At 35.2% G+C, this 26636-nt stretch overlaps 2 protein-coding genes across 7 annotated transcripts in view; both read right to left on the bottom strand.

The window, feature by feature from the left end:
- LOC127878851 (fibulin-5-like) overlaps window positions 1-17879 on the bottom strand; it is a 41485-nt gene extending 23606 nt beyond the window's left edge. Inside the window, exons 1-7 of one of the 3 annotated variants that reach the window (XM_052425394.1) lie at window positions 17735-17879; window positions 8675-8857; window positions 5885-5955; window positions 4704-4890; window positions 3071-3214; window positions 924-971; window positions 563-694 (exon numbers count right to left, since the gene is read on the bottom strand). In XM_052425394.1, coding sequence (XP_052281354.1) covers window positions 563-694; window positions 924-971; window positions 3071-3214; window positions 4704-4890; window positions 5885-5955; window positions 8675-8738 — 646 coding nt within the window. In that variant the 5' untranslated portion in view covers window positions 8739-8857; window positions 17735-17879. Of the gene's footprint in view, window positions 1-562; window positions 695-923; window positions 972-3070; window positions 3215-4703; window positions 4891-5884; window positions 5956-8674; window positions 8858-11634; window positions 11813-17734 lie in introns of those variants that run through there. The other 2 variants (XM_052425386.1, XM_052425378.1) reach the window with 2 other exon arrangements.
- LOC127878979 (uncharacterized) overlaps window positions 17735-26636 on the bottom strand; it is an 81178-nt gene continuing 72276 nt past the window's right edge. For 2 of the 4 annotated variants that reach the window (XM_052425574.1, XM_052425581.1), the window contains 4 exons: window positions 24094-24210; window positions 23170-23353; window positions 22631-22828; window positions 17735-17879 (listed from right to left, as the gene is read on the bottom strand). In XM_052425574.1, coding sequence (XP_052281534.1) covers window positions 22641-22828; window positions 23170-23353; window positions 24094-24210 — 489 coding nt within the window. In that variant the 3' untranslated portion in view covers window positions 17735-17879; window positions 22631-22640. Of the gene's footprint in view, window positions 17880-22630; window positions 22829-23169; window positions 23354-24093; window positions 25812-26636 lie in introns of those variants that run through there. The other 2 variants (XM_052425568.1, XM_052425562.1) reach the window with 2 other exon arrangements.

Here is a 26636-nt window from a genome sequence, read left to right as displayed (position 1 = left end):
TGAAGGATGACCTTGACCTTGACTTTTCACTCAAAATGTGCAGCTCCATGAGATACACATGCATGCCAAATATCAAGTTTCTATCATCAATAATGCAAAAGTTATGACCAAGGTTAAAGTTTTGGGACAGACTGACAGACAGACAGGCAGGCCAAAAACAATATACCCCTGATCATTCGATCCTGGGGCATAAAAACAAAATGACGATCTTGTGATGATCTTCTTGTTGTATGATACACAAAATGAAAAAATGTTTCAAATACCAAACAGTTTTATTTGTAATACCAGTAATTCAAAATCAGCTTTATTTCAAATTATTTTTCTTGTCCTTATTGTAATTGTTATTTACCTTATTTTAAAATTATCATTATTTTGAAGTATGAAATTAAGATGATAGGTCGAAATCTTATTACATGAAAAAATAGTAAAGTGTAAGGTTACCATTTCCAATATTTGGTTGGTAACTATACCAAAATAGCAATGTTAGAATGTACAAGGTTTATCATATTATATACAAGACAAGTATGCTTCATGGAGGGAAAATTATGCCATCTTGACTTACCTTCACACTTGCTATTTGTTCGGTTCCTGTGAAATCCATCTTCACAGCCGCAGTCAAAACCTCCCTGTCTATTCTGGCACACTTCATTTGTGCCATAGCAGTTGTGGGTTCCAATAACGCATTCATCAACATCTGTATACCAGAAAATGTAATGACTACCAGTACATTATAGGTGTAAACTTTATTGACTCAAGTTGAACAAAATATAAAACTGTTCTATTCAACTCAAAATTATAGGGTAGCAACCAAAATCATGACAAAAAGAAAGTCCATTGAGCAACCTTTACAATTTCTTTTTAATACAGGCATAATTGTTATAGAATTGCTTTACAATTTGTAGATTGAATATGATAAAATTTACCTTCACATCGTTGAGTCACTGTATTGAAGGCCAGGCCAGTTTGACAGTCTATAAAACAGCACACAAACAATAGTACTTTATCATAGATAACAGAAACAAACTAGAGCTTTGTCACAGACGTGACAAATACCCCCACATGCCGCATTGATACAGAATATTTTGCATGTTGTCTTAGCAAAAAACAGCGGACACCATGCTCCATGTTTAAAACGCACTAAGTGACCCGTGACCTAGTTTTTGACCTGGCATGGCCCATGTTCGAACTTGACCTACACATCATCTAGATACAACTTCTGACCAAATGTAGTGAAGATCGGATGAAAACTACTTGAATTAGAGAGCAGACACCATGCTCAATATTTAACCCTTTCCCACTTAGAACAAAGTGAAAATGGCTATGTGCAAACAGCATAAAACCAGAACAGCCTGCGAGTAACTTGCAGTCTGTTCAGGTTTTATGCTGTTTGCTACTCATCAGTATCTAAGGGTTGGAAATGAAGCCTTTAAAATTTGAATCTAGTAAGAAAGGTCTTTGAATAAATTTAACTTTCTGAGGGACTACAAATGCATCAAAATACGTATCTATGTGGGAAAGGGTTAAAACGCACTAAGTAACCACGTGACCTAGTTTTTGACCTGCAATGACCCCTGTTCAAACTTGGCCTAGACATCATCTAGGTACAACTTCTGACCTAGTTTGGTGAAGATCGGATAAATACTACTTGAATTAGAGAGCGGACACCATGCTCAATGTTTAAGACACACTTAGTGACCCCATGACGTAGTTTTTGACCCGGCATGACCCATATTCAAACTTGACCTAGACATCATCTAGATACAACATCTGAACAAGTTTGGTGAAGATCTGGAGATTGGATGAAAACAACTTGAATTAGAGAGCGGACACTAAATACGGACCAACAGACCGACCGACAGAAAGACTGACAGACCGACCGACAGACAAGCTCACTCCTATATATCTCTCCTAAAATTCGTTTGTGGGGGTTTAATTACTCTCCTAATATTTTAAACTTTATCAAAATCTGCAAGACTCATTAAAACATGTATGAGAAGCAGTGTCAACCCTCAAAGGAGCAGGTGAAGAAATCACTGCAATCACATGTTATTGCAGATACAGCTCTCAAATTCTGAGAGCTTTGGTTCAATATTTGTCATGCTTGTTCCTTTTACTAATAAAGTAGAACATATGAGCTAAATCATGCGAACATGGTCATGTGCATCCAGCCTTATGCCTGTGCGCTTAAGAGCCCACAAAACCTTGCGTGACATTATATAAGATAGCAAACCTCTTTATCAGACTGCGCAGATGTGCAGGCTGGTCTGGAGCTTTGCTGGCCCCACATAGTATTAGACATATTTTGTATGATGTTGCTTACATAGGTAAATGAAAAGGGATTTTAACTGAATGAGAATCATTGTCCAGGTTATGGCTGTGATCAGGAAAGCTACAAGAGCAGTCATGAAATGGCTGTGATCAGGGAAAGTAAAGAGCAGTCATGAAATGGCTGTGATCAGGGAAGCTTCAAGAGCAGTCATGAAATGGCTGTGATCGGGGAAGCTACAAGAGCAGTCATGAAATGGTTGTGATCAGGGAAGCTACAAGAGCAGTCATGAATGGCTGTGATCAGGGAAAGTAAAGAGCAGTCATGAAATGGCTTTGATCAGAGAAGCTACAAGAGCAGTCCTGAAATGGCTGTGATCGGGGAAGCTACAAGAGCAGTCATGAGATGGTTGTGATTGGGGAAGCTACAAGAGCAGTCATTAAATGGCTGTGATCAGGGAAGCTACAAGAGCAGTAAGGAAATGGCTGTGATCAGGGAAGCTACAAGAGCAGTCATGAAATGGCTGTGATCAGGGATGCTACAAGAGCAGTCATGAAATGGTTGTGATCAGGGAAGCTGCAAGAGCAGTCATGAGATGGCTGTGATGAGGGAAGCTTCAAGAGCAGTCAGGAAATGGCTGTGATCAGGGAAGCTACAAGAACAGACATGAAATGCTTGTGATTTCTCTTTTCTTCACTTCTAAATTTCCAGTATAAATGTGCATGTATTATTAAAAAAATAATCAGATGAATGAATAATTTACACCACCCCTCTTCCCCTGCAGATTGAAAAAAAACAACATACCATCTCTATAGCACGTTCTTCCATCCATGGCTAGTTTGAATCCTCTATTACACTCACACCTAAATGAGCCAATGGTATTACGACAAATCTGATTGCAGATCTGCTCACTTCCAAATATAGCACACTCATCAATGTCTTCCAGATCTGAAATTTATTGACCAATATACCGGTATACATTTCTATATTTCAAACGAAGGAAAACAAAAATGCATTAGATAATGTTTTCATGACACTTACCTGACTTTTCAAGAAACTATGTGTTGTGTGCTAAGTAATAACACAGTACTATCCCAAATATTTGTGTTATGTTTTGCAATAAGCACATGAAATCAATTGGAAGAAGAAAACATCTTTAACTCTTTACCACTTAGAAACATATTTGTACGCATTTGTTGTCCCTTAGAAAGTTAAATTTAATTTATGTCCTTTCTTACTAGATTCAAGTTTTGAAGGTTTCATTTCCTACCCTTAGATACTAATGAGCAGCAAACAGCATAAAACCTAAACAGACTGCAAGTTACTCGCAGGCTGTTCTGGTTTTATGCTGTTTGCACATAGCCATTTTCACTTTGTCTCTGAGTGGGAAAGGGTTAAAGGCTGATGATGTGTATTTCAAAGGTTTCCAATCAATAAAGTTTATGGAGATTTGGTTTATTAGTGAAGTTAACAAAGCTCACACGACTAAACTAGTTTGACATAGTTTGGTCCAAAGGTCTACATTGCTCACCTTAAAAAAGAAAAATCTGGACAGTTTTGAGCAGCTTTTGTGATATTTACAGAACTCTTGTAGACCATTGACCGATATATCAAGAGCGTTCACAAAGTTTACATATGACTATAATAAGAAAACTGCTCCATCCTCTGATGAACAAGTTTTACAGCAGATCAGAAACATTTTTCCATAGTGGCCAAGATAACCTTATAATGAATATTCTGTCAAAGTTTCATTAAGATTGTACAAAAATGTGACTTCTTGAAAGTTTTGAAGTTTTTCTACCCCCCCCCCCCCCCCCCCCCCCCCGACCTGGCAGCCATTATTCATGATGTTGTTGATTGATGTCACAAAATACCTAACCAACATTTCATAAATATTCGACACAATCTTAATTCACATGAATATTTTAAACATAACAGGACATTTAAAACAGTAAAAGGCAGAATGCATCATTATTTATTTACATATGAAAGAGTCATGGCAAGATGATTTTCCATCAAAAACAAATAAGTAACATGCAGATAAAGCCTTAGTAAAATTAATTTTCATAAAAGTAGCTTCAATGTTCGAATATACCTGACGCCCCTCTACAACGAAAACTCCTCCACCCCCATGACATAACAAGCTTTCTGATTCAGTTGACCTAGTGACCTTGTTTTACACTGGGCAAATATTTGATTCAAACAGATCTGCAGACAAAGTTGCATGGATTATGCAATCAAATTCATATTAATTGACTTACAAACTGTGCCAACAAGGCTAAATCCTTAAGAACTAGTTCTAAAATTGTGCTGTTATTCACACAGCATTATCAAATCTATGTGCATAAATCATAGTTATCATGTACTGATTAGTAATCTTTGATAAATGGGGCCCAGATGGGACAAAGAAAATGCCAACAAAAACTATAGTTCTCACCTCCCTTCTCCTTACTATCGTCAGGAATTTCATTGGGGTTGGTAACACCGTTTCCACCTGTACCACTGGTGCTGTTACGGCAGCACTTGACGAACGTGAAGTCACAGGGGTTGCCAATAGAGGGCGCAGTACATCTCATACCAGCCTGGCGGGCAGATAGACCCATCTGGCAACACTGACAGCACTCCTGTGTAGAAAAATAGCCATTAACCCTTTCCCAATTAGAAGCTTAGTGCAAACAGCATAAAACCAGAACAGCCTGCGAGTAACTTGCAGTCTGTTCAGGTTTTATGCTGTTTGCTGCTCATCAGTATCTTAGGGTTGAAAATAAAGCCTTTAAAACTTGAATTTAGTAAGAAAGGTATTCAATTAAATTTAACTTTCTAAGGGACTACAAATGTGTCAAAAAAATTTATCTAAGTGGTCAAGGGTTAAGTACTGTCCGTTGACACAGATGTCAGCAGTGTATATGTAAAACAAGATGTGTTTGTGAAACACTATGTCCCTCCCATATATTTGACCTTTGACCTTGATAGATGACCTTGACCTTTCACCACTCAAAATGTGCAGCTCCATGAGATACACATGCATGCCAAATATCAAGTTGCTATCTTCAATATTGCAAAAGTTATGGCCAATGTTAAAGTTTGACGCAAACAAACCAACAAACAGACAGGGCAAAAACAATATGTCCCCCAGTATAGACTGGGGGACATAAAAAGGCAGACAGCACCTTTTCACTTACATCATTTTCAGCAGCAGCAACAAAATCATCATAAACATCAGATACAGATATAATATAGTTTTGACCGATTGTTCATCACCTTAACAAGTACCAACAAAATAATCTGTTAGTTAGTCTGCCCTTTATTCAGTAGTAGGGATTCTGCATATAAAGTTTCAATTACATATATAATTCAAAATGTCAGTTCCTGGGATCTTGCATACACATTGAGAACCAAGCTGACAGACAGATTGACATGGTGCATGATGGATAAAACAGACAAGAAAAATTGTTCCACACACAGAGAAAGTGAATAGCAGTACAATAAAAAGTGTAAGGAACAGGCTAAGAACCATTTGGGAAGCATGGAAGCAGAACTTGTATGGGTTAGTTCAAGCATATTAAATACAGCAATTAAACACAATTTGACACAATAAGTGACAAGATAAAGTCCCACCTTATAAGACAGGGCAGCCAATGCATCATCTCTCACAGCACATCTTCCTCCATTCATGGCATTTGTTGTGCCTGACAAAGAACATGTCCTTAATAACGTTAGCATCAACTTTAATGAAGGGCCAGTAAACTCGGAATAACAGGTTTGTGATGATATTATACATTCATATAACATACTTCTAGCATCATCCAAGAATTTCTCTGAGGTTTGGGACACTCACAATTTTTTAGCAACCAGGTTTTAACCAATACAATGATTTTAGGTGACTCTAAATTTTCGGACTTGAAGATTTTCGTCTAAATTTGCGGACAGTTTTATTTTTACAATCCTATTTTACTAAAATTCTGCCCCGTTGCGTTTATCTGGTGACACTTTGATAATTCTTTTTTTTCAACTGGATTAGGAAAAAGAAACAAGAGCATCGCATAACGGGTGCCAACCACTCGGCTGCGGGTGCAGTTTTGAATAAAAGAAAGATTGTCAGAAATGCTTTTGTTTTTTTTAGAGGTCACAGTGACCTTGACCTTTGACCTAGTGACCCCAAAAATGGGTGTGGCGTGTAGAACTCATCAAGGTGCACCTACATATGAAGTTTCAAAGTTGTAGGTGGAAGCACTTTGATTTTAGAGACAAATGTCAAGGTTTTAGCACGATGCGGACAGCGGATAGCAGACGGCGGACAAAGAGCTGGCTATGACAATACCTCGGGTTTTCTCCGAAAACAGCCGAGCTAAAAAATAGGTCTGTTTGGGGTCTCCTTGGAAAAAAAACAGGGTTGGTAGGTAGGGATTTTTTTTTGTCTTTCAGGTACTAGAATGGTAGGCTACTACAGCTTCTTATAAGAAATGCATGTACACTTCAACACCGTTATTTCGAACACTGATAATCCGAAGTCACCGTTATTTCGAAGTATTTTTCGGGTCCCGATTTTGGTTCTTCTTTGTTTCATGTAAAATTGTATTGTTAATCCGAACTTCGTTAAACTGAGGAAATCGTTTACTCGAAGTGATTCTGTCGGTCCCAACACTATAATTCGCACCTAATTATCAATCTTTAATCCGAAGTCAAAACTGCAAAATACTGATTGTAATTTCACACCTTTGTCGTGGCGCGTCAAAAGCCGATAATTACATCTTTGTCGTCGTCGTCTATTCATTTCCGAAAATGTATTCATATGTATGTATGTCTGATCTTTTGTGCTATTCGTTATATTTTATATACTTTAATTATACTTTGTTTCAAATTGTAAGATTACAATTTGTTATAACCCATACGTTGATATATAGAGACACATGACAATATTGTGTATTATATTTCATGTATTTAGACGATGTACATTTGTATAAGTCTTAATAAACTGTCTGTTCTGTTCTGTCATATTTTATATGTTCTGAAATTAGAGAAAAATAAAAACTAGAAAAAGAATCGTTTTATTCCTCCGTTTGTTACACGTAGAATTTATTCCTATCTGACTTGTTTACGTTTTTAAGTGAGCGTGTAACCGAACAATGCGAATTCCACAACGTTTTACTTTAACAGAATCAAAGAAGTCTTCTGTACAATGTTTATTTCGAATTATCGTTAATCCGAAGTTTTTTTAACGGTCCCGACAACTTCGAAATAACGGTGTTGAAGTGTATATATATGCTTTGTTTGCTTGATGTTACATCTTATATGAAATTGAACAATTTTTTTTATTTTTTTTTTGTTGGCGACCCCAATAAAAAGTTGAGGGAGACCCGAAACAGACCTATTTTTTTGTTGGCCTTAAGATCATAAAATCTGGCAGATGAATGCCTTAAAGAAACGGACCATTTACATTTGTGTTATTGGGTTAATAGCTCTTTTTTACAAGTAATAGACAATGGTTTTACCCAACCACTTAAAGTGAAACATATATAAAGGTACTTTCTACCATATGGCGTGGTATTTTACAAGCACATGCTATTATTTGCTGAAACAATTGATTCAATACATATTTCACACCAGTATTCAGTCATCAATGCAATAATTTGTGTGTCTCTGAATTTTTGAAGACCTGTATTTTTTCAGACACGAAAAGCATTAATTATTTTGAAGTGTCCAAAAACTTAAAAAAAAAAAAGGTAATTAAGGTAGTTTTGCAATTTTACTAATTTGATAAATAGTAACTAAAGCAAACATTTTTCTTACATTTATTGGATATTCCTTGCATTAAAATAAAATTGGCAAATGTCCAAATAACAATAATGTTCACTTACAGTGTACTTTCAATAATGCCTGTCACAGACATGCACTTAGAACATTAACATAATCCACTTAGCTAAATGCACTGATTTTCAGCTAAAGCAGTAATTATCCTTATAAGTAATATTGCCTTTTCCTTACAATGTGTGATACAAGAATCCACTTCCCATTACATAGTTAAACATTTATAACAAAATCCAGTTGCAATTAACTCATTCTTAGCTCTGATACCCCGTAGTACAAAAACATTGTTACAAAGAATAACACAATTAGTTCTAGTATATAAGTTATAAATCACCACATTACTTGAATGGTTATAATACTGCTGAGTTAACCCTTTGCATGCTGCGAAATTTGTCGTCTGCTAAGTGTTGTCTGCTGAATTTCTAAAGTTAGCATTTTCTCGATTTTTTTTCAAAGAATACTATCAGAATAGCAAACAGTTTGGATCCTGATGAGACACCACGTTCTGTGGCGTCTCATCTGAATCCAAACTGTATGCAAAGGCCTTCAAAATTCGGTCCCAGCACTGAAGGAGTTAACTAACAAGATCAAGTGTCTCACCAGCATCGCACATGTTGGTCTGTTTGGACTTCATACAGCACACCTCTATGATGTTGCGACACATCTGGGTGTAGGTGGAGCTCAAAGCGGGAAGGTTGCCCTTGAAATTGTCACAGCGCTGGTTGGATGTGGCCCACACTGTTCCAGCAGAGCAGCACGTGTCTACAATGCTTGTTATCTCGTCTACAATGATAATATAACATCATATATATTTATCACATACTATACCCTGTTTCCCATGTAATACAACCATTACATATTTTTTTATATTACACATGTGTAATACATTTTTCAGCGTTTTCATGGGCTTAGTTTGCGTTTGTTGACCAATCGCATTTTGTTATTTTTGCTGAAATGACGTTGCAACGTCTAATGACGTCACGAAATGTAAACAACATTCGGGATTTATCATTACGTTTGCGTAAATATTTATTTAATTTGCTCAGTTAAAAGCATGTGATAAAAAAAGATCTGACACTTGTCATATCATTCCATATTTTATTAAACTCGTCCAGGAAATTCGTTAGTAAGCTCGCCAAAGGCTCGCTTACTAACAAAATTCCTGAACTTGTTTAATAAAATATGGTATGATATGACAACTCGTGCCTGATCCTATATATATGTTAGTCATATCAGCAATATGTACCATTGTAGAAAATCGTGATAGTGAAATGGAAACAGTGTCTGTCTAGGAATCTGGAGTTGATCTTTTGATTTAAACTCTAGAAACATTCCTAATACCCCCAGTATAGCTTACACACAGGAAACGGACTGAAGAGTGTCTAGATAAGTGTAAGGCTTTTGATGCATCTGCGGTAAAATAAATAGCTTTAACAAGGTCATGGACACTAATAAAGCTTGTTGTAAACTATGGACAACCAAGCCATGCCAGATATTTTAGGTCATATTGGAAGGATAACTAAGTAGAATAGGTGATATGAAGAGCCAATGTAATAATGTTATATACAGATACAAGAAACAATTGAATTTTAGAGGGGTGAATGATCTCATGTCCACTGCAGGGAACCACATGACCCAAAATTGTCACACAAAACTTCAGTGAGGTTACTTGATTGGTTACTTATTGAGTGGCAATATCCCTCATCTTACAACAAAATCTATGCATATTTTCATACTCTTTCAAGTGGTATATGTGATATTTTATAAATTATCTTTGTAGTTTCTGAGATACGTTTTTACCAACTTTGTCAAAACATCAATGCCTCTTGTCATACCCTTTCATGTGCTATATGTGCTATTATTTCAATCCTCTTTGTAGTTTCTTAACTATGTTCTAACTACTATGCTTAAAACATCAAAGGTACCTCTAAAACTGCAATCAGCAGTAATAAAAAATCCAATAACTCTGATGTGCTTGGCGCAATTTGGCTAGTTATGGAACTTTATTCTCATTTATTGGGAATAAATATATCTGGACAGTTTGGTGAAGATTTTTTTAATAACCAAATTATCAATATTGGTCTCCATTTTATGGCAACCATAAATTGCAGAAAGTTTTGATGCCATTTGATGGTAACTGTATGAGATTGAGAAACAGAACAAAAAGAGCAAAAGTTTGCTTCTTTTGCATTCATGAAGGGCAGTAACTCGGAGGTGCCACATGAGATTGGCTGGCTATGTCCCATCGCCTCCTTTTTATACCAACAAACATTTGAAGAAAGATTTAATGTAAACTGCATGAGATACATAGAAAGTGAAAACAGTAAATTTAGCATGTTTTGTATAAATAAGGGCAATAACTCTGAAGTACTTTGTGTGTATTAGCAGGTTATTGCACTTTATCCTTATTATGTCAACAAACATTTCCAGAAAGTTTGGTGAAGATTCTACGAAAACAGTACATTACTTAGAGAGAGGAGTGCAAAAAATACATCCATTCGAAAGATGTATATAAAACACAACTTCCAGGCCTGATAAACTTCACCCGACTTACTTCGGCATTTGGAAAACCCCACAAATCAGGCAACATGATAAGCTGGCTATATTTTCAAAATCTCATACCATAGTCAGCTAGATTGACCTGAATGGAACAGTCCTTGCTAAATAAAAGGATAAGGATGTTTGTACCTAAGGGATGGATTAGATTGTTTATTTCAAATCCCCGCTACTTTTCAAGGGGATTACAACTATTATTACTGATTTTTACTGATCTGGGTTGGTATCCATTAAAATATTTGTTGTTCAGCTATGTCTAAAAAATGCTGCATTTTAGGCACTGTCAATGCATGGCATCAGACATTGAAATTATACAATACATGTTTTCTTTAAATGGATGATCACCTTGGCAAATTAATATAGTGAACCAAACTTCTAAAAAATATTCATGTTCAAGCCTTTAGTGAACGATAATGAATAAAGATATATTCGTGGTCCATTTCTATCAGCAAACCTCAGAGGTCTTTGGTGTTTAATCTTTTGTGACTAATAACTTAAAACTCATAAACTTGTTGAATAGTTTGTGTATGGGCTAGTGGCCTTAAAAGTAAAAAATTCTCACAATAAAGATTGAACTAAAAAAAAATATTGAATAAATTGTGAATGATAAATTAATGTGCTCACAATTACAGTGTTTTTTTAAAATACTTTTAGATATTTTTACAATATTCACATGTTGATGATTATCAATATGTACACCCTGTAAAAGATATAAAATTGTCAACATGCAAAGATACAATTTGATGGTAATCATGTTCACATAAAGTTGGTGAAGCAAATTTACTTCAAAAGCAATTCCCTTACTACAATCAAATATCATTAGAAAGTTTTATTGAGAAAATATACATTTTGGTAAGCAATATAGAGAGAAAATATTATGAGACCTTTTTATGCACAAACACAAAATATAGTGTGATAAAATGTAAATATTTAATAGGATTTTGAACTTAAATATCTGCTTAATAATGTAAGATTAAAAGAAAATAACACATTAAGCCACTTACTTGTAGAACCAAAGCCGATTAATCCAAATAAAATCACTGCTAGTGCATTATATTCCATGATTGAACTAGTGATTTTATGTGACTTGTTAAAGTTATTTCATGCTCTGATGTAATACACTAATGCAGAAGCCTTCAGCCCTTCCAGCTGTTATGGTCTACCATACAATCTTCTAGCTGGCTACACTGTTTAGCTATTTTGGCAATGAAATATGAGGCCCTTCTTATGTAAGTACTTAACAAAAGTAGTCCATATGGTCACTAAATATAAAGCATTGACACTATAATACAATTCCTTCTGTACATTGTTTTCATAGGTTTGTTTAGTAAACATGGTATTGGTCCTGTATATATGTCTGCATACATAAGGTCATACAAGTTTTTGATCAAGATGCCTTTTAACCCTTTCAGCGCTGGAACCAAATTTTGAAGGCCTTTGCAAACAGTTTGGATCCAGATGAGACGCCACAGCACGTGGCGTCTCATCAGGATCCAAACTGTTTGCTGTTCTGATAGTATTTTTTGAAAAAAATCAAAGAAAATGCTAATTTTAGAAATTCAGCAGACGACATTTTAGCAGACGACAAATTTCCCAGCATGCAAAGGGTTAAATAAGTATTGCTTTATTGGTACAGGTCTAGACACCGCTGTTTACACTAAAGGGATGTGTTCACACCTTTTTTCAATGCTCTTTTGTGCTTTAAGATACAAACAGAAAAAGTAAACACTTAAAGCTAATCACCTGTCTTGAAGATACAGAGAAAGTAAACACTTTAAGCTAATAACCAAACTGTCTGACCAGTGTAAATATTATTAATAGTTCTTTTCTGTCCTTTGTTATGTGTCATACATATTATTGGTGTTCTAGCATTGATGATGTTCTCTACATGAACTTATTTAATATTTTCTAAAAATTAATAATACCTTATACATGTATTTGCCAAACATGGAAGCATGCAAATATAGTACTCTATTTGAGACTAATAATTAAAATGAATGCAGACATAAATCAAAGTACTGACAGTACTGGTGTGACCATGCTTTTGAAGAGGATGGATATAAAAGCATCAATTTAAGTTTATCTACATCAACATAATTGTGTATGTGGGTATGAAAATTTTGCCTACGAAAAAAATGGGTACGAAAATTTTGGGTACAAAAATTATGACAAAAAAAAATTGGGTACGACAAAAAATTAGTTACCAAAAAATGGGTATGAAAAATTAATTAGGTACGAAAAAAAAATGTGGGAACAAATAAGAATTTGGGTACGAAAAACAAATTGGGTACAAACATTTTTTGGGGGGTACGGGGAAGAAGTACCCGTGGGGAACTTGACCCATTCAGCGAAACTGGGAGGCGGGTTACATTCTCGATCAAATATAACAAGAAATATCTTTTAAAAGATTTTCGACGTGTATTTTCTGTATTACTTATCAAAAAAAAAACAACGTTATGTTACAGTAAAATGTTTGTGGGTTATAACATTACATTATGTTGCAGATATATTCAAAACTTGACATGCGTTTTAATTACACCATGCTCTTTAATTTCACATATATACCAGTATCATACCAAACTTTATATTTCGTTGTTTCCTTTGCTAAGTTAATGATGTTATGTGTATGGACGTGATTTCAAATGCCCAAGTGCATGAACATATCATTTTTCTCTTTTGATTATTGTTTTTTCTCTAATTCAATAAGCTTAGGCATGTTTGTTTGTTAAGTACGGCAATAATTTCATGATGGTTCCCGAAAGTAGGTACGAGAACATAGTCGAATACGACTTAAATACGTGAGTTCGCCCATGAACACATGGTAAGGTTAACTAAATCTCCGCAATATGACCTAATATGTGTTTAAAACAGAAAACAATATCCAACAAACGAATGAATTATCAAACATAGTGTGTGCACTGATGTGGCTCTGTAATTTCTGTTTGAAAAGTTTATTAAATATGCAAAATGAGAGAGCATGCATACTTAAGAGCGAGTTTCATATATGTCGCACGGCTATTATGCTGTTTATATACCATACTCGCTTTAAAGTTTACAAATGTCAGGTACGAAATAATTAGTTTTCTTTACACTCATGATCGCGTTAAACGTTAATTATACACATTTTCATTCGCAATTAATTTACAGAATCATGATATATGTCAAATACAATACAGAAAATGCATAGTTGTTTCATTGATCTATAAACATATAATGGATTGAATATAACTGATTTAAAATAAACATTTTCAAACTATGATTAAATCTTTTCCCCAGAATATGCTGTCCTATTTATAGCTGAGCTTCCTTTACCTTTATCAATGATAATCAGCAAGGTATGCCGATAAAAAAATCGAGCTATCTCAATTGGACTGGCTCGGTCTTTTACATTATGAAGAATTTTTTCATGGTATGATAACTTAGATGAGCTGCTTCGCAGCATCGTCAAAAACTATCCCTTTTTCTTGCCCAAAATTGGCAAACACAGAAAAAGGCAGAGTTATCTCTTAACAAAGCATTAACAATAAAATATGATTGCCAAATTAGCAATCGGTGTTTGACAATTACACTGACACTGATGTATATATATATTTTATGTGAGGTTTATAGGTGCTTTTTAAAGACCGATGATGGTTATGGGATTCTTTATATGGAATGAGTGATATATTATATTTCATATATTGAAGTTCAATTGAACAAAATTAATGTTTATGGGGGCTTATTTTCAATGGGGGCTTATTTTCATTAAGTTGGCCCTTTATATTGGCTATTTGAATGTTTTTCATGAAAACAGCAGCTCAATAACTTTTGCTGAAATTTTATAAACAATAACGTGATCTATATGTTGGCATATGTGGCATATCTGGGATATACTCTAGTTTTGGAGTATTTTGGAGTCGAACGCTTTTTCTGGAAAACACCATTTGCTAACAAAATTCTAGTGACGTCAGGTCATGAACAGCGCTAGAAATAGAAACACATTTGCATCAAGGGCAGGAAGTTATTCACATCTGGCGGGCTTATATGATATATTGGCCCTATGGTCAATTTTTAATACCTGCAGAGGAGCGGGTCGCATGAATTCAATTAAACAAAATGGCGTGCACAATCAAGTCAACAGATAACTAGTGACCTCAAAATCAATAGGGGTCATCTGCGAGTCATGATCAATCTACCCATGAAGTTTCATGATCCTAGGCGTATGCGTTCTTGAGTTATCATCCGAAAATCATTTTACTATTTCGGGTCACCGTGACCTTGACCTTTGACCTAGTGACCTCAAAATCAATAGGGGTCATCTGCGAGTCATGATCAATCTACCCATGAAGTTTCATGATCCTAGGCGTATGCGTTCTTGAGTTATCATCCGGAAACCATTTTACTATTCCGGGTCACCGTGACCTTGACCTTTGACCTAGTGACCTCAAAATCAATAGGGGTCATCTGCGAGTCATGATCAATCTACCCATGAAGTTTCATGATCCTAGGCGTATGCGTTCTTGAGTTATCATCCGGAAACCATTTTACTATTTTGGGTCACCGTGACCTTGACCTTTGACCTAGTGACCTCAAAATCAATAGGGTTCATCTGCGAGTCATGATCAATGTACCTATGAAGTTTCATGATCCTAGCCCCAAGCGTTCTTGAGTTATCATCCGAAAACCACCTGGTGGACGGACCGACCGACCTACCGACCAACATGAGCAAAGCAATATACCCCCTCTTCTTCGAAGGGGGGCATAAAAAAGAAGTGAGCCAAAAAGGCAGCAAACTAATCGACATTATTATAATTAAACAAAGAACACAATGGGGAGAATTAAACTATCAATTGCAACTGAAACTGGCTGTAGATTAGATTGATGACACTATTTAAACTTTAAGGGACCTTTAAAAAAAACTAAATTTAGTATAAAAGACAGGATTACCTCAATGACAACTTTAATCCATGCTTATGACAGTAAAGTTGCAACGATACCCACTCCCATTTTCTGTTATTCCATCCCTTTATTGAAATCTATTTATTTATTTGCCTGTTATTTTATTGCTATAGAAGTTGACAAGTATGCATGACATACACATTCCGAAATAAGTTTTTGGTTTGTTCGATGTTTTAAAAATATTGTATTGTTAAATAAAATATCACGTCCAACTTGTCCTTAAAATCAAGGGTATCTTACATAAATTGGTGTGTTTCATCACAGAAATGATGCAAAAGAGATACATCATAAATTGCACAATCATTTGAATTTAAAATAAAAGTACGGAAAGCAGATTCTGAGATAAATTTCAGTGAAGGAGCAAAATATGATGATATGTAATATAAACACTAACACACTGTCAGAGCTAGACTGGACATCTAAAAATAGCCGACATTGAAGAAGTGACATGTATATTTAAATCTCTGCAAGACCTATGGTTACCATCATCAAATTCACAGAAAGAATTGTTTTTCACAGGGGTATCAAATGGCCCAAATCCAAAATCCTGAAAATAAGCCTAACATGTGGGGGGCCAGTGCCAAAAAAGGGTTAATAATTCATTTTATTATATTAACTGCGTTAACAATATGTCAAATTTAAATAATTTGTTTTTAAAATGACATTTTGTGACAAAAATCTTTAAATACCAGAAAAAAATCCTATAATTTATATCGCTATCAAAAGCAGTTTTGAGGGCCTAAATACTTAATTTAGGAATAATCCTGAATTTTGACACCTCTGTTTTTCACTCATTGATCTCCCAACTAATTCCGGATCCTGCTAAACCTTTAAGGTTTCACAATTATGCTGGGGTTGAATAATTATGCTGGGGTTGAATAATAATGCTTGGGTTGAATAATTATGCTGGAGTTGAATAATTATGCTGGGGTTGAATAATTATGCCTCATGGTAACCTTCATGTGCTTTTACAAATATTTTATAACAAGACTATTGCCAAGCAATATATGTCCCCTACCGGCTCCACCATTGTCAGAATCTTTTTTTTCTATTTGTTGCCATAGCAACCAGAATTTTTGACGTAGGAAGAAAATGAAATGACGTGCATAATGTCCATATTGCCATCTATCCATGTTTCAAGTTTCAATAAAAAATATATAGAAATTTTAAAGTTATCGCAGGATCAAGACAAGTGTGCAGGATCCACCATTTTCAGCAGTATTTTAAGTCTATTTGTTGCCATATCAACCAGAATTCTTGATATAGGAACAAAATGAAATGACGTGCATAATCTCCATATTGCTATCTGTCCATGTTTTAAGTTTCATGAAAAAATATGAAGAACTTTAAAAGTTATCGCAAGATCCAGAAAAGTGTGACAGACTGACGGACTCACGGACACACAGAGCGCAAACCATAAGTCCCCTCCGGTCAAACTGGTAGGGAAAAATAAACAAACAAACATGACTCATCTTGAGCCATGACCTTTGTATTGCCTGACACGCAGTCTTGACCACAGGAGGGAATGCTATTGGACATATGAAGTAGTCAAGTTTCTATTTCTGACCAATATGCAGTCCAGTTTTTTGAGAATTTGAAGAATAAGTCTCCTTTCAAAATTAGGAATTTATCTGACCTTCATCAAAAACAGACAACCATTACTATGAATGAACCAAGTAAAATTAAACTAACCCTTATGCACAATGTGAATTTTGTTGATTCCTTTATAATTAAGAGGACTTCATTCAGGTATATTTTGTTAATTAATATGGGAATAACTTCCAAACGTATATTGAATAATCAATGAGAGTGGACAATTACAGTTTTCCTCCATTTCATTACCTCATTCCCAAAGCACTAAAGATTACCTTTAAAAATCTCATAAAAAACATCTTAATTAACCCTTCACCACTTAGATACGTACTTTGACGTTTTTGTAGTCCCCTGGAAAGTTAAATTTAATTGAATACTTTTCTTACTAAATTCAAGTTTTAAAGGCTTCATGTCCAACCCTTATATATTGTTGTCAGCAAACAGCATAAAACCTGAACAGACTGCAAGTTACTCGCAGGCTGTTCTTGTTTTATGCTGGTTGCACAAGCCATTTTCACATTGCTTCTTATGGGGGAAAAGGATTAATAGGACGTCAAAACGTTCAAAACTTACCATTTTGTTAAGCAATCCGTGATGCTAGGAACAAATGCTGTCCTACAAGGTAACATTTCTCAAGTGGACACTGTCTAGGACACAACGTCACCAAAGTAACAAGTTGTTGTTTACTTGATGCATGAGTGACTTCAGAAGGTTTCATCTGCAATAATGTTATCAGGTTATTTTTGATAAAAGAAATAACAATAAAATAAACCAGTGATACATATTTCATAGCATGTTTGACCAGGTACATGTTGCTTATCATGGTCAAACATGGTACATGTTACTAGTTGTTTCTACAATTTATACTAATTAAATTTCTTTACGGTAAAGGACTGAAACAAATATGGTTTGGATCACAATACAGAGAAAGACTTCTCAGAAGCAAAGTGAAAATGGCTATGTGCAAACAGCATAAAACCAAAACAGCCTGCGAGTAACTCGCAGTCTGTTCAGGTTTTATGCTGTTTGCTGCTCATCAGTATCTAAGGGTTGGAATTGAAACCTTTAAAACTAGAATCTAATAAGAAAGGTCTTTAATTAAATTTAACTTTCTAAGGGACTACAAATGCGTAAAAATACGTATCTAAGTGAGAAAGACTTAACTGTGTTGGCGGGCCTCATGCAACTTGATTCTTGTCTTTAATCGTTCACTAATTGGTAACTATTAGGACAGCTAAGCTGCTCCAGATAAGGGCAATATCTAAGTATCTCTTAATGGCTCATAAAAATAAATTGGAGTAATATGGTCATGTGATACTGTGGGTAAGGTTTATGGTACTTGTGGCTGGTTTTGAGAATGTAAGGCTACCATCCACTAATACACAAGTGCCACACTTCAACTTGAGCCATAAAGCTAACATTTTTTGAATCAGTGAATACATAGCTTCTGTGATGCTATAGTTTATCTTTAACCAGGCTTACCTAATTAACGGCTAATTTCACTGTTTCATTTTCCTGTACATTTCTTTGGTATTCAGTAATAATATACATTTAATTGACTGTTGCATGATTTTTGCTACGTGGTTGAGTTACAATAAAATACCAAAAGCAATATCTCCTACACAAAAGCTATATGCAACGCATTTGAATACTAATCAGTTCTGCCATGAATTCTTAAATCTTCATAATATTTACAATTACATTTCAATCTAAAAGTTTTCTTTCATTTTAGTACTAAAAAGTAACACATGTGCATTATTTCAAAAGACAATATCTAGCATATCACACCTTCCCCAAAAATTGATACGCATACATTTTATTGACCAGCAATGTTAAAATGAGAAATTAGTTTTTACTTTAACAAGTGATCATAGATGGGAAAATTACACAAAGCACTTAAGTAATGTATGCACAACAGACATTCTGCAACATTGTTAAGAATACCAGAATAAGATTTTTTTCTAAATTTAAAAATGTAATTAGGTCTACATTAAACATCTTTCTTTATCATGGTATTTATAGGCATAACCTATTTCTTTCTGATAGCAGAGTTAACTTGTCTATGTAAAAGACCTTATAATAAGTGTTCATTAACCCACACTCTTCTTACAATCACACAACAAAACATTTAGAATATCACGTGTATGGATGCAAGAGCTTAACCGGTTAACTAACCAAAACCAACAGTTAACTGGTTACTTTTTTTTAAAGGTTACCCTGACCTTTTATAATTATGCTTTTTTCAGGGAACAAAAAGGGCCACTACAATGTTACTTGCGAGCAACATACATGTGAACTGCCAATTTAAGAAAGTGTCTTGTTAGAACAACATGCCACACCATCGCTAGTTATAATAACATGTCAACAAAGTAATAAAGCAATTTATTATATACCTGTTTAATGCATTTAACAAAATACAGGTTGTATCAATCGTTGAAATAAAAAATCCTGTATTACGCTACTCGCTGTTTCCAATTCCGTATTACCATACTAGCCAGACTACTTCGACACATTTAATGACGTCACATTACGCGCACCGAAAATAGAAATATTTTATATTACGAAATATATTACGTAGTACATCGTTTGACGTCATTTCTGTGACGAAACACAATAGTTTTATCTAAACTCTATGGAATTTAAGGACATTCCATCGGACGTGGTGTTTTTTAACAGTAAACTATTTGTTAAAAACATCGAACGAATTCAAAACGTATTTTAAAGTGTGTGATTATCTTGCATAAATGTATATTTCGATAGGAATACAATAAATAGTGTGTTTTAAACTAAGTTTCGATAAAGACATGGAAGATAGAAGTGGAAGTGCATATTGTTTCAACGTTTTTGTTATAAACAGCGGATTAAAGTTGTCAACTTAATTGTTATAAACATTGGATTAACGATGGCATTTATTAAAGTATGCGTGTCAGAAACCTGTGTTTTCCCGGTTCGAATGTTTACACGTTAATTTACATAAACTGTATTCATACGCATCTTAAATAAACTATGACGTACCGTTTTAGTCATTGTTTTGTCAGTTTTGTTAAAGTAAAAAATACATATGTTTTGTTAACCAATGTCCAACTATGATTGCTCGCAAAAATAAAGTGTTTATAAGTAACAATTTTATCAAGATTAGTAATCTTTGGTTAAATCTTGACAAGTTAACATCATTTTTTTATCCGAAAATAATAATATTATTAGTAATTTAAACCATTAACTATGCCACCATCTGAGACAAGTCTGAGGCAAGTTTTAATAAAAAAGCAACTTACAAATTTAATTACAAAAACAGCAATGTAACAGTCACTAAACAAGATGGCCTGAAAGGCTCAAAGTCGCTCACCTGAGATAACAAGAAACCGTCGGAGACGGGTGATGCTCCCCAAAGTTTTTTTTTGTCACAATATTGCACTATATATTCAGATAAAAGAAAACATCTTGAGGGGCATAACTTTGGACAAAATAATACGATGGATGGTTTAGCAACTTAAAAATTTCAAAGGGCCATAACTCTGTGAAAAATCATCTGACCATAACCAGCTGATAATATGCACATCTCCTCTTGGTAGTGAAGCTTCCCATTAAGTTTCATTGAATTCCGGTCATTAGTTGCTGAGAAATAGCCCAGACAAGAATTGCACTATATGTACAGTTAATGGAAAATTTCAAAGGGCTATAACTCTGTGAAAAATCATCTGACCAGAACCGTCTGATAATATGCACATGTCTTCTTGGTAGTGAAGCTCTCATAAAGTTTCATTGAATTCCGGTCATGAATTGCAGTATATGTACAGTTAATGGAAAATTTCAAAGGGCCATAACTCTGTGAAAAATCATCAAACTAGAACCGCTTGATAATATGCATGTCTCCTGTTGGTAGTGAAGCTTCCCATAAAGTTTCATTGAATTCCGGTCATTAGTTGCTGAGAAATAGCCCGGACAAGAATTGCACTTTATGTACAGTTAATGGAAAATTTCAAAGGGCCATAACTCTGTGAAAAATCATCCGACCAGAACCCGCTGATAATATGCACATCTCCTCTTGGTAGTGAAGCTTCCCATAAAGTTTCATTGAATTCCGGTCATTAGTTGCTGAGAAATAGCTTGGACAAAAATTATGCACGGACGGACAGACAGACGCACACACACACACACGCACCGACAGACGAAGCGGCGACTATATGCTCCCCCCAAAATAATTTTTTGGAGAGCATAAAAAAAAATTACCTGTTCTTTGCAGCCCAAGATATCAATAGAACAAAATGCTCTAACAAAGTTTCATGAAGAATGCACAACAAATGGTCCCCTGGCGGCCATGTTTTTCAACAGACTGGAACCATTTTTGAACTCGTCCAAAATATTATTGGGACAAATCTTCTGACAAAGTTTCATGAAGATCCAACAATAAATGTGGTCTCTACAAAGTTAACAAGGCATTTTCATGATGCACAACGGAAGACAGACAATTGACAAAAGGTGATCACAAAAGTTCACCATGAGCAAAAAATATTATGCTCATAAAGATTGTCATCATGTGTGAAGATCAGCAAGTGTCATTCAGATTGAACTAAAAATGCGATTAAAAGTATTTACAATGTTTCACTATAAACAACTGTGGTAGTGCGGTCTCTTTTGCTTACGCAAGTGAACCGGTCACGGGACGGTTACGAGTTGTGTAACTTTGTGAGCACTTAATATGTAATATTTATCGAGTCTAATTAAAGAACACTTATTTCCTGTCAGGTTGACACCACTGACTGGTTGGAATTCAATTTACTAAAGGCGTCCAGTCAGATACGCCTGAAAACACTCAAAGAATAAATCTATAATAAGTGAAAACCAAAGCAGCTTTAAAGAAAATGACTAACTTTTATTCTAAGAACTAGGAAAATGAAGAACAATGACAGAGAATTAAGAACAGGTACAAGCCAAGTCTAAAGAATCTAAGCATCGTTAAAAATGAACGAAAACAACAAATACCTTAATGAATGTAAAAAGAAGTTCACAATCTGCCAAAAAAAAAGTTGATATAAATATTAGTTACTGTTAGTCTAGAAGTTGCTTCAAAAATTTAGTTTATAAAATAAGTCAAACTTAATCATAAAGAACACAATTTAAGGAGAGTGGGAAACTTTAAGTATAAACATACTTAAGCAATTATAAATCAAAATTAATATGGGTGTTCCATTGTATTTCAAGGCCTGAAATGAATGAAATTATGAACTATTACAATGATCATCAAATAATGCAAGAACTCGCGCTTATAATTATACTGTAAGTTGCCACAATATATTTTTGCACTACGAAATCTATGCAGAGAAATATATTGCAAAACGTTTTGCCCGACACACCCCCTTATTAAGATTTTTCGGTGTAAGTTAATATTTGGACACACTGTGTCAGTCATCCCATGTGTTCATAATTTTATAATACGTATCAATTACGCTGTAAACGTAATTTACTTACCTTTGGTAGCTCAGAGGAACGTCAGAAAACCTTGGGCTGTCTGCTGACCAGTCTCTGCGTGATTCTCAGTCCGATATCGGAAATGCAACAGCAAGCGAACTGCTTCTACAGTCACCGGTTTTGTTCGGCTGCTGAATATGCTGCAGCTATCATCAGGCCTCAAACGCAGCAACTCAAGAATATGATGAGTCTTCAGTCCTATGAATATATTTAAAAAACATTGATCAGTAATGTGTTGAACTTGATATGATTTACTTAAAAAAAAAAGTTACAAATCAACAAGCTATTTTTCAAATCACAGCGGGGAGCACTTACTCCCTCTGGGACCTCCAGAAAAAGATGGCTCTATTCTTCTTTACTACATAGTAATTTCGCACGAAGAGGAATTTCAAGGGATGCAGAAGGGTCAAATTTGGGAAGGATCAAGTACAAGGTCAAGCAGTTTCTTCAAAATAGGTGAAAGTGTCATTGTTTGTACGACTTATTTTGAAAAGTTCTGCATTTATTCAATTAGCAGTAGGTTGAAAGACATATCTTACCATCGACAAACTGGTCAAGCTCCACCCGACTGCTCTCAACCAGATTGTGGACTAGGTCACCAACCAGGGCTGGTTTGAAGCACTTGTTGAAGCTGGTGGATGGTATCAGAAACCCAGCAGTAGAAGCTTCATCAAACATCTGTTGGTAGAGTGTTTGTGCTGCAGCGTCACTTTCGGCCTTCATCTGAAAGTTTATACAATCGAAATTACAGTAAAAACAGTGCTTTCATTCTTCACTTACATTAATGTAACTACACATGGACGTTTTCAACTCAACCATTGCAACCCAGCCACCCGGCAGCACAGCAGTAAATACATCCCAAACTTGAACATGGACAACCCTGCTCAAACTGACCAAATAGAACAGAAAGGTGACAAAATCACAAACAGCATAATGCAATATACACAAGAAAGCAAACAAAACACAACCGGTCAAGAAAACTAACAATCAGATAGACAAGAAATCTGACACAAGTGTCTTAACCAAGGTGTCTATAGGAAGGAACATTAACCCTTTTTATGCTGAAATATCAATTTGATTGCATGAACATTTTAATAATTATTATCAATAAGTTATGATGTACATCTTAAAGCAAATTGACACTAATCAGACAACTCTCATCAGACTCTTCATTTATTTTTAAGATAATTATGCTGCAACGTAAGGTATAAATTAAGTAAAGTTTCGAAAACAAAAAGTCTTAGAGCTGTCAAAAGATTGTCAGTGCTTGATAGTATAACATATGTTAAGTCAACAAGGGGACATACTTCTGTCAAAATGCCACCTGGTCTTAAGTATCTATTAAATTGTGATAATTATGGTAACAAGTAGGTATGAAAGCTGTATGTTGATGAAGGATAAAAATATTTAAGTTTGAAAAACTGAAATATTTTGTTTAACATTTTTTATATAACAAAACTGACCTGTTCTATCAGCTGAGCAAGGTGCTCTGGCAGATCTCCCTGGCTCACCACACTACTGTCACGGGCCAGGATGTAGTCGGTCACTATATCCAAGAAAATCGGCAGACCGGAACCGTCCTGTAAGACGGACAGTGCTACTAACTGCCCAAGATAGTAGAATGTCCTCTTAAGTTGTTCAATGATCAATAGCTTAGCTCTGGGGGAACTCTGTAGGGGTTTTCTCAAAGATGGCTTATCAGTAATAGTTCCCATTATAGATTAATTTGCTACAAACTGATAACAACTGTGACAAAACAATAAGTACAGATTTACACAAGAAATAACAACTTAGCCAAAAAATGTCATTATAATAGAAAAATATGCATTTTGAAGTATTTACCCTTTAAGTGTTTTGAAACCTGAAAGGGTCTAACAAATGCCATAGGTTTATATCTAAAATAGATTAGGTAACCTGAGTCAGCAGGTTAAACAAGGGAGTTAACTATTAGACAGTATGTACGGGTTATCTTTTTTTAACATAATGGCTTATCAGATTCTTGTGAAAAATGAAAAAATAAAATAAGTATTATGTAATGATAATCAGCTAAAGCTAAATTTTACCACACAACTTTAGACAAACATAGAGGATATTTGTTGGATTCGGTGAATTATCGATTTTAATTCACGAGTGATCATAGAAAATAGTATTTTCACTAGTGGCGCTCGTTTTTCACAGTTTATATACATTGTTAAAGAGTTTTACTAAAGAATTTCGCTGTGAAAATGACGTCATTTCGTCAAAAAAATGATGTCATTTAACATAAACAGTGAAAATTATCAATAATTTTCACTGATAATTTTCATTGTTTGAAACAGTGAAATTATCAGTTTTAATTCACTGATATTTCTCTATAAACCACCGGAAAGCATAAACAAAAAAATGAACTATTTTCAGACTCACCTTGCAATTATATTTCCAATTAACTAGAGTGTTAACAAGGTTTTACTATAGCCATATAAGGAACACGGGACAAAATTGTCACAAAACCAGGTTTTCATTGTGAAAATAAAATCTGATAAAGGGAGAAAACTCAAACTGAACTTTTGAAATGACCAAAAAAAATTAACCCCCTTTGTAAGTTTTTTTTTTTTTTTAAATCTATTTTTAGTCGTGGCGACCTTGACATTGGAGATATTGACGTGATTCTTTCGTGGGACACACCGTCCCATGATGGTGAACAAATGTGCCAAATGATTTTAAAATCTCACAATGAATGACATAGTTATGGCCAGGACAAGCTCATTTATGGCCATTTTTGACCTTTGAACTCAAAGTGTGACCTTGACCTTGGAGATATCGACGTAATTATTTCGCGCGACACACCGTCCAATGATGGTGAACAAATGTGCCAAATGATTTTAAAATCTGACGATGAACGACATAGTTATGGCTCGGACAAGCTCATTTATGGCCATTTTTGACCTTTGAACTCAAAGTGTGACCTTGACCTTGGAGATATCGACGTAATTATTTCGCGCGACACACCGTCCAATGATGGTGAACAAATGTGCCAAATGATTTTAAAATCTGACAATGAACGACATAGTTATGGCCCGGACAAGCTTATTCCGCCAGCCCGCCAGCCAGCCAGCCAGCCCGCCAGCCAGCCAGCCCGCCCGCATTCGCCAATCTAATAACCAGTTTTTTCCTTCGGAAAACCTGGTTAAAAATGCCCCGCCCCCTGGTCAGCCCATGTTTTAAGACCAATCGGAACTATTTTTGAAATCTTCTTACCAAGTTTCATGATAATCGGACAATTAATGTGGCCTCTAGAGTGTTAACAAGGTTTTACTATAGCCATATAAAGAAAAATGCCCCGCCCCCTGGCAGCCATGTTTTTCAACCAACCGGAACCATTTTCAAACTCATCTAATATATCATTGGGACAAATCTTCTGACCAAGTTTCATGAAGATCGGATGATAAATGTGGCCTCTAGAGTGTTAACAAGGTTTTACTATGGCCATATAGCCATATAAGGAAAAATGCCCCGCCCCTTGGCACCCATGTTTTTCAAACAAACGTAACCATTTTCGAACTCTTCCAAGATATCATTGAGACCAATCTTCTGACCAATTTTCATGAAGATTGGACAATAAATGTGGCCTCTAGATTGTACAAAAAGGCAAATGTTGACGCTGCAAAATGCAAGCCGCACAACGCTCCACAAAAGGCAATCACAAAAACTCACCATGAGCACATTGTGCTCAGGTGAGCTAAAAACATTAAATTTAGTTTTTAGTTGTTTGCAATAACAACTAGGGTTAATAGTGGTGTTTTGAAAAATCTGTACACAGACCAAAACTGTTCACCACATCACTAAAAAATCGAGCATTGAAGGCAATCTTTACTTTATGAAAAGTAGTCCATTGTGCTGGGCACATGGAGAAAGAATTTGCGGCGCAGAAGAGTATACTTTACATAACATTTTTGCCTAATGAAAATAGTCCACTGCATGTTACGTTTTATCCCATTTTCACCGCGACATCGACGGTATAACAGCT

This window comes from Dreissena polymorpha, chromosome 1 (assembly GCF_020536995.1).
Source record: "Dreissena polymorpha isolate Duluth1 chromosome 1, UMN_Dpol_1.0, whole genome shotgun sequence".
Lineage (NCBI taxonomy): Eukaryota > Metazoa > Mollusca > Bivalvia > Myida > Dreissenidae > Dreissena > Dreissena polymorpha.
The sequence above is the reverse complement of the archived record's forward strand: the minus strand, read 5'-3'. Positions and strand labels throughout refer to the sequence as shown.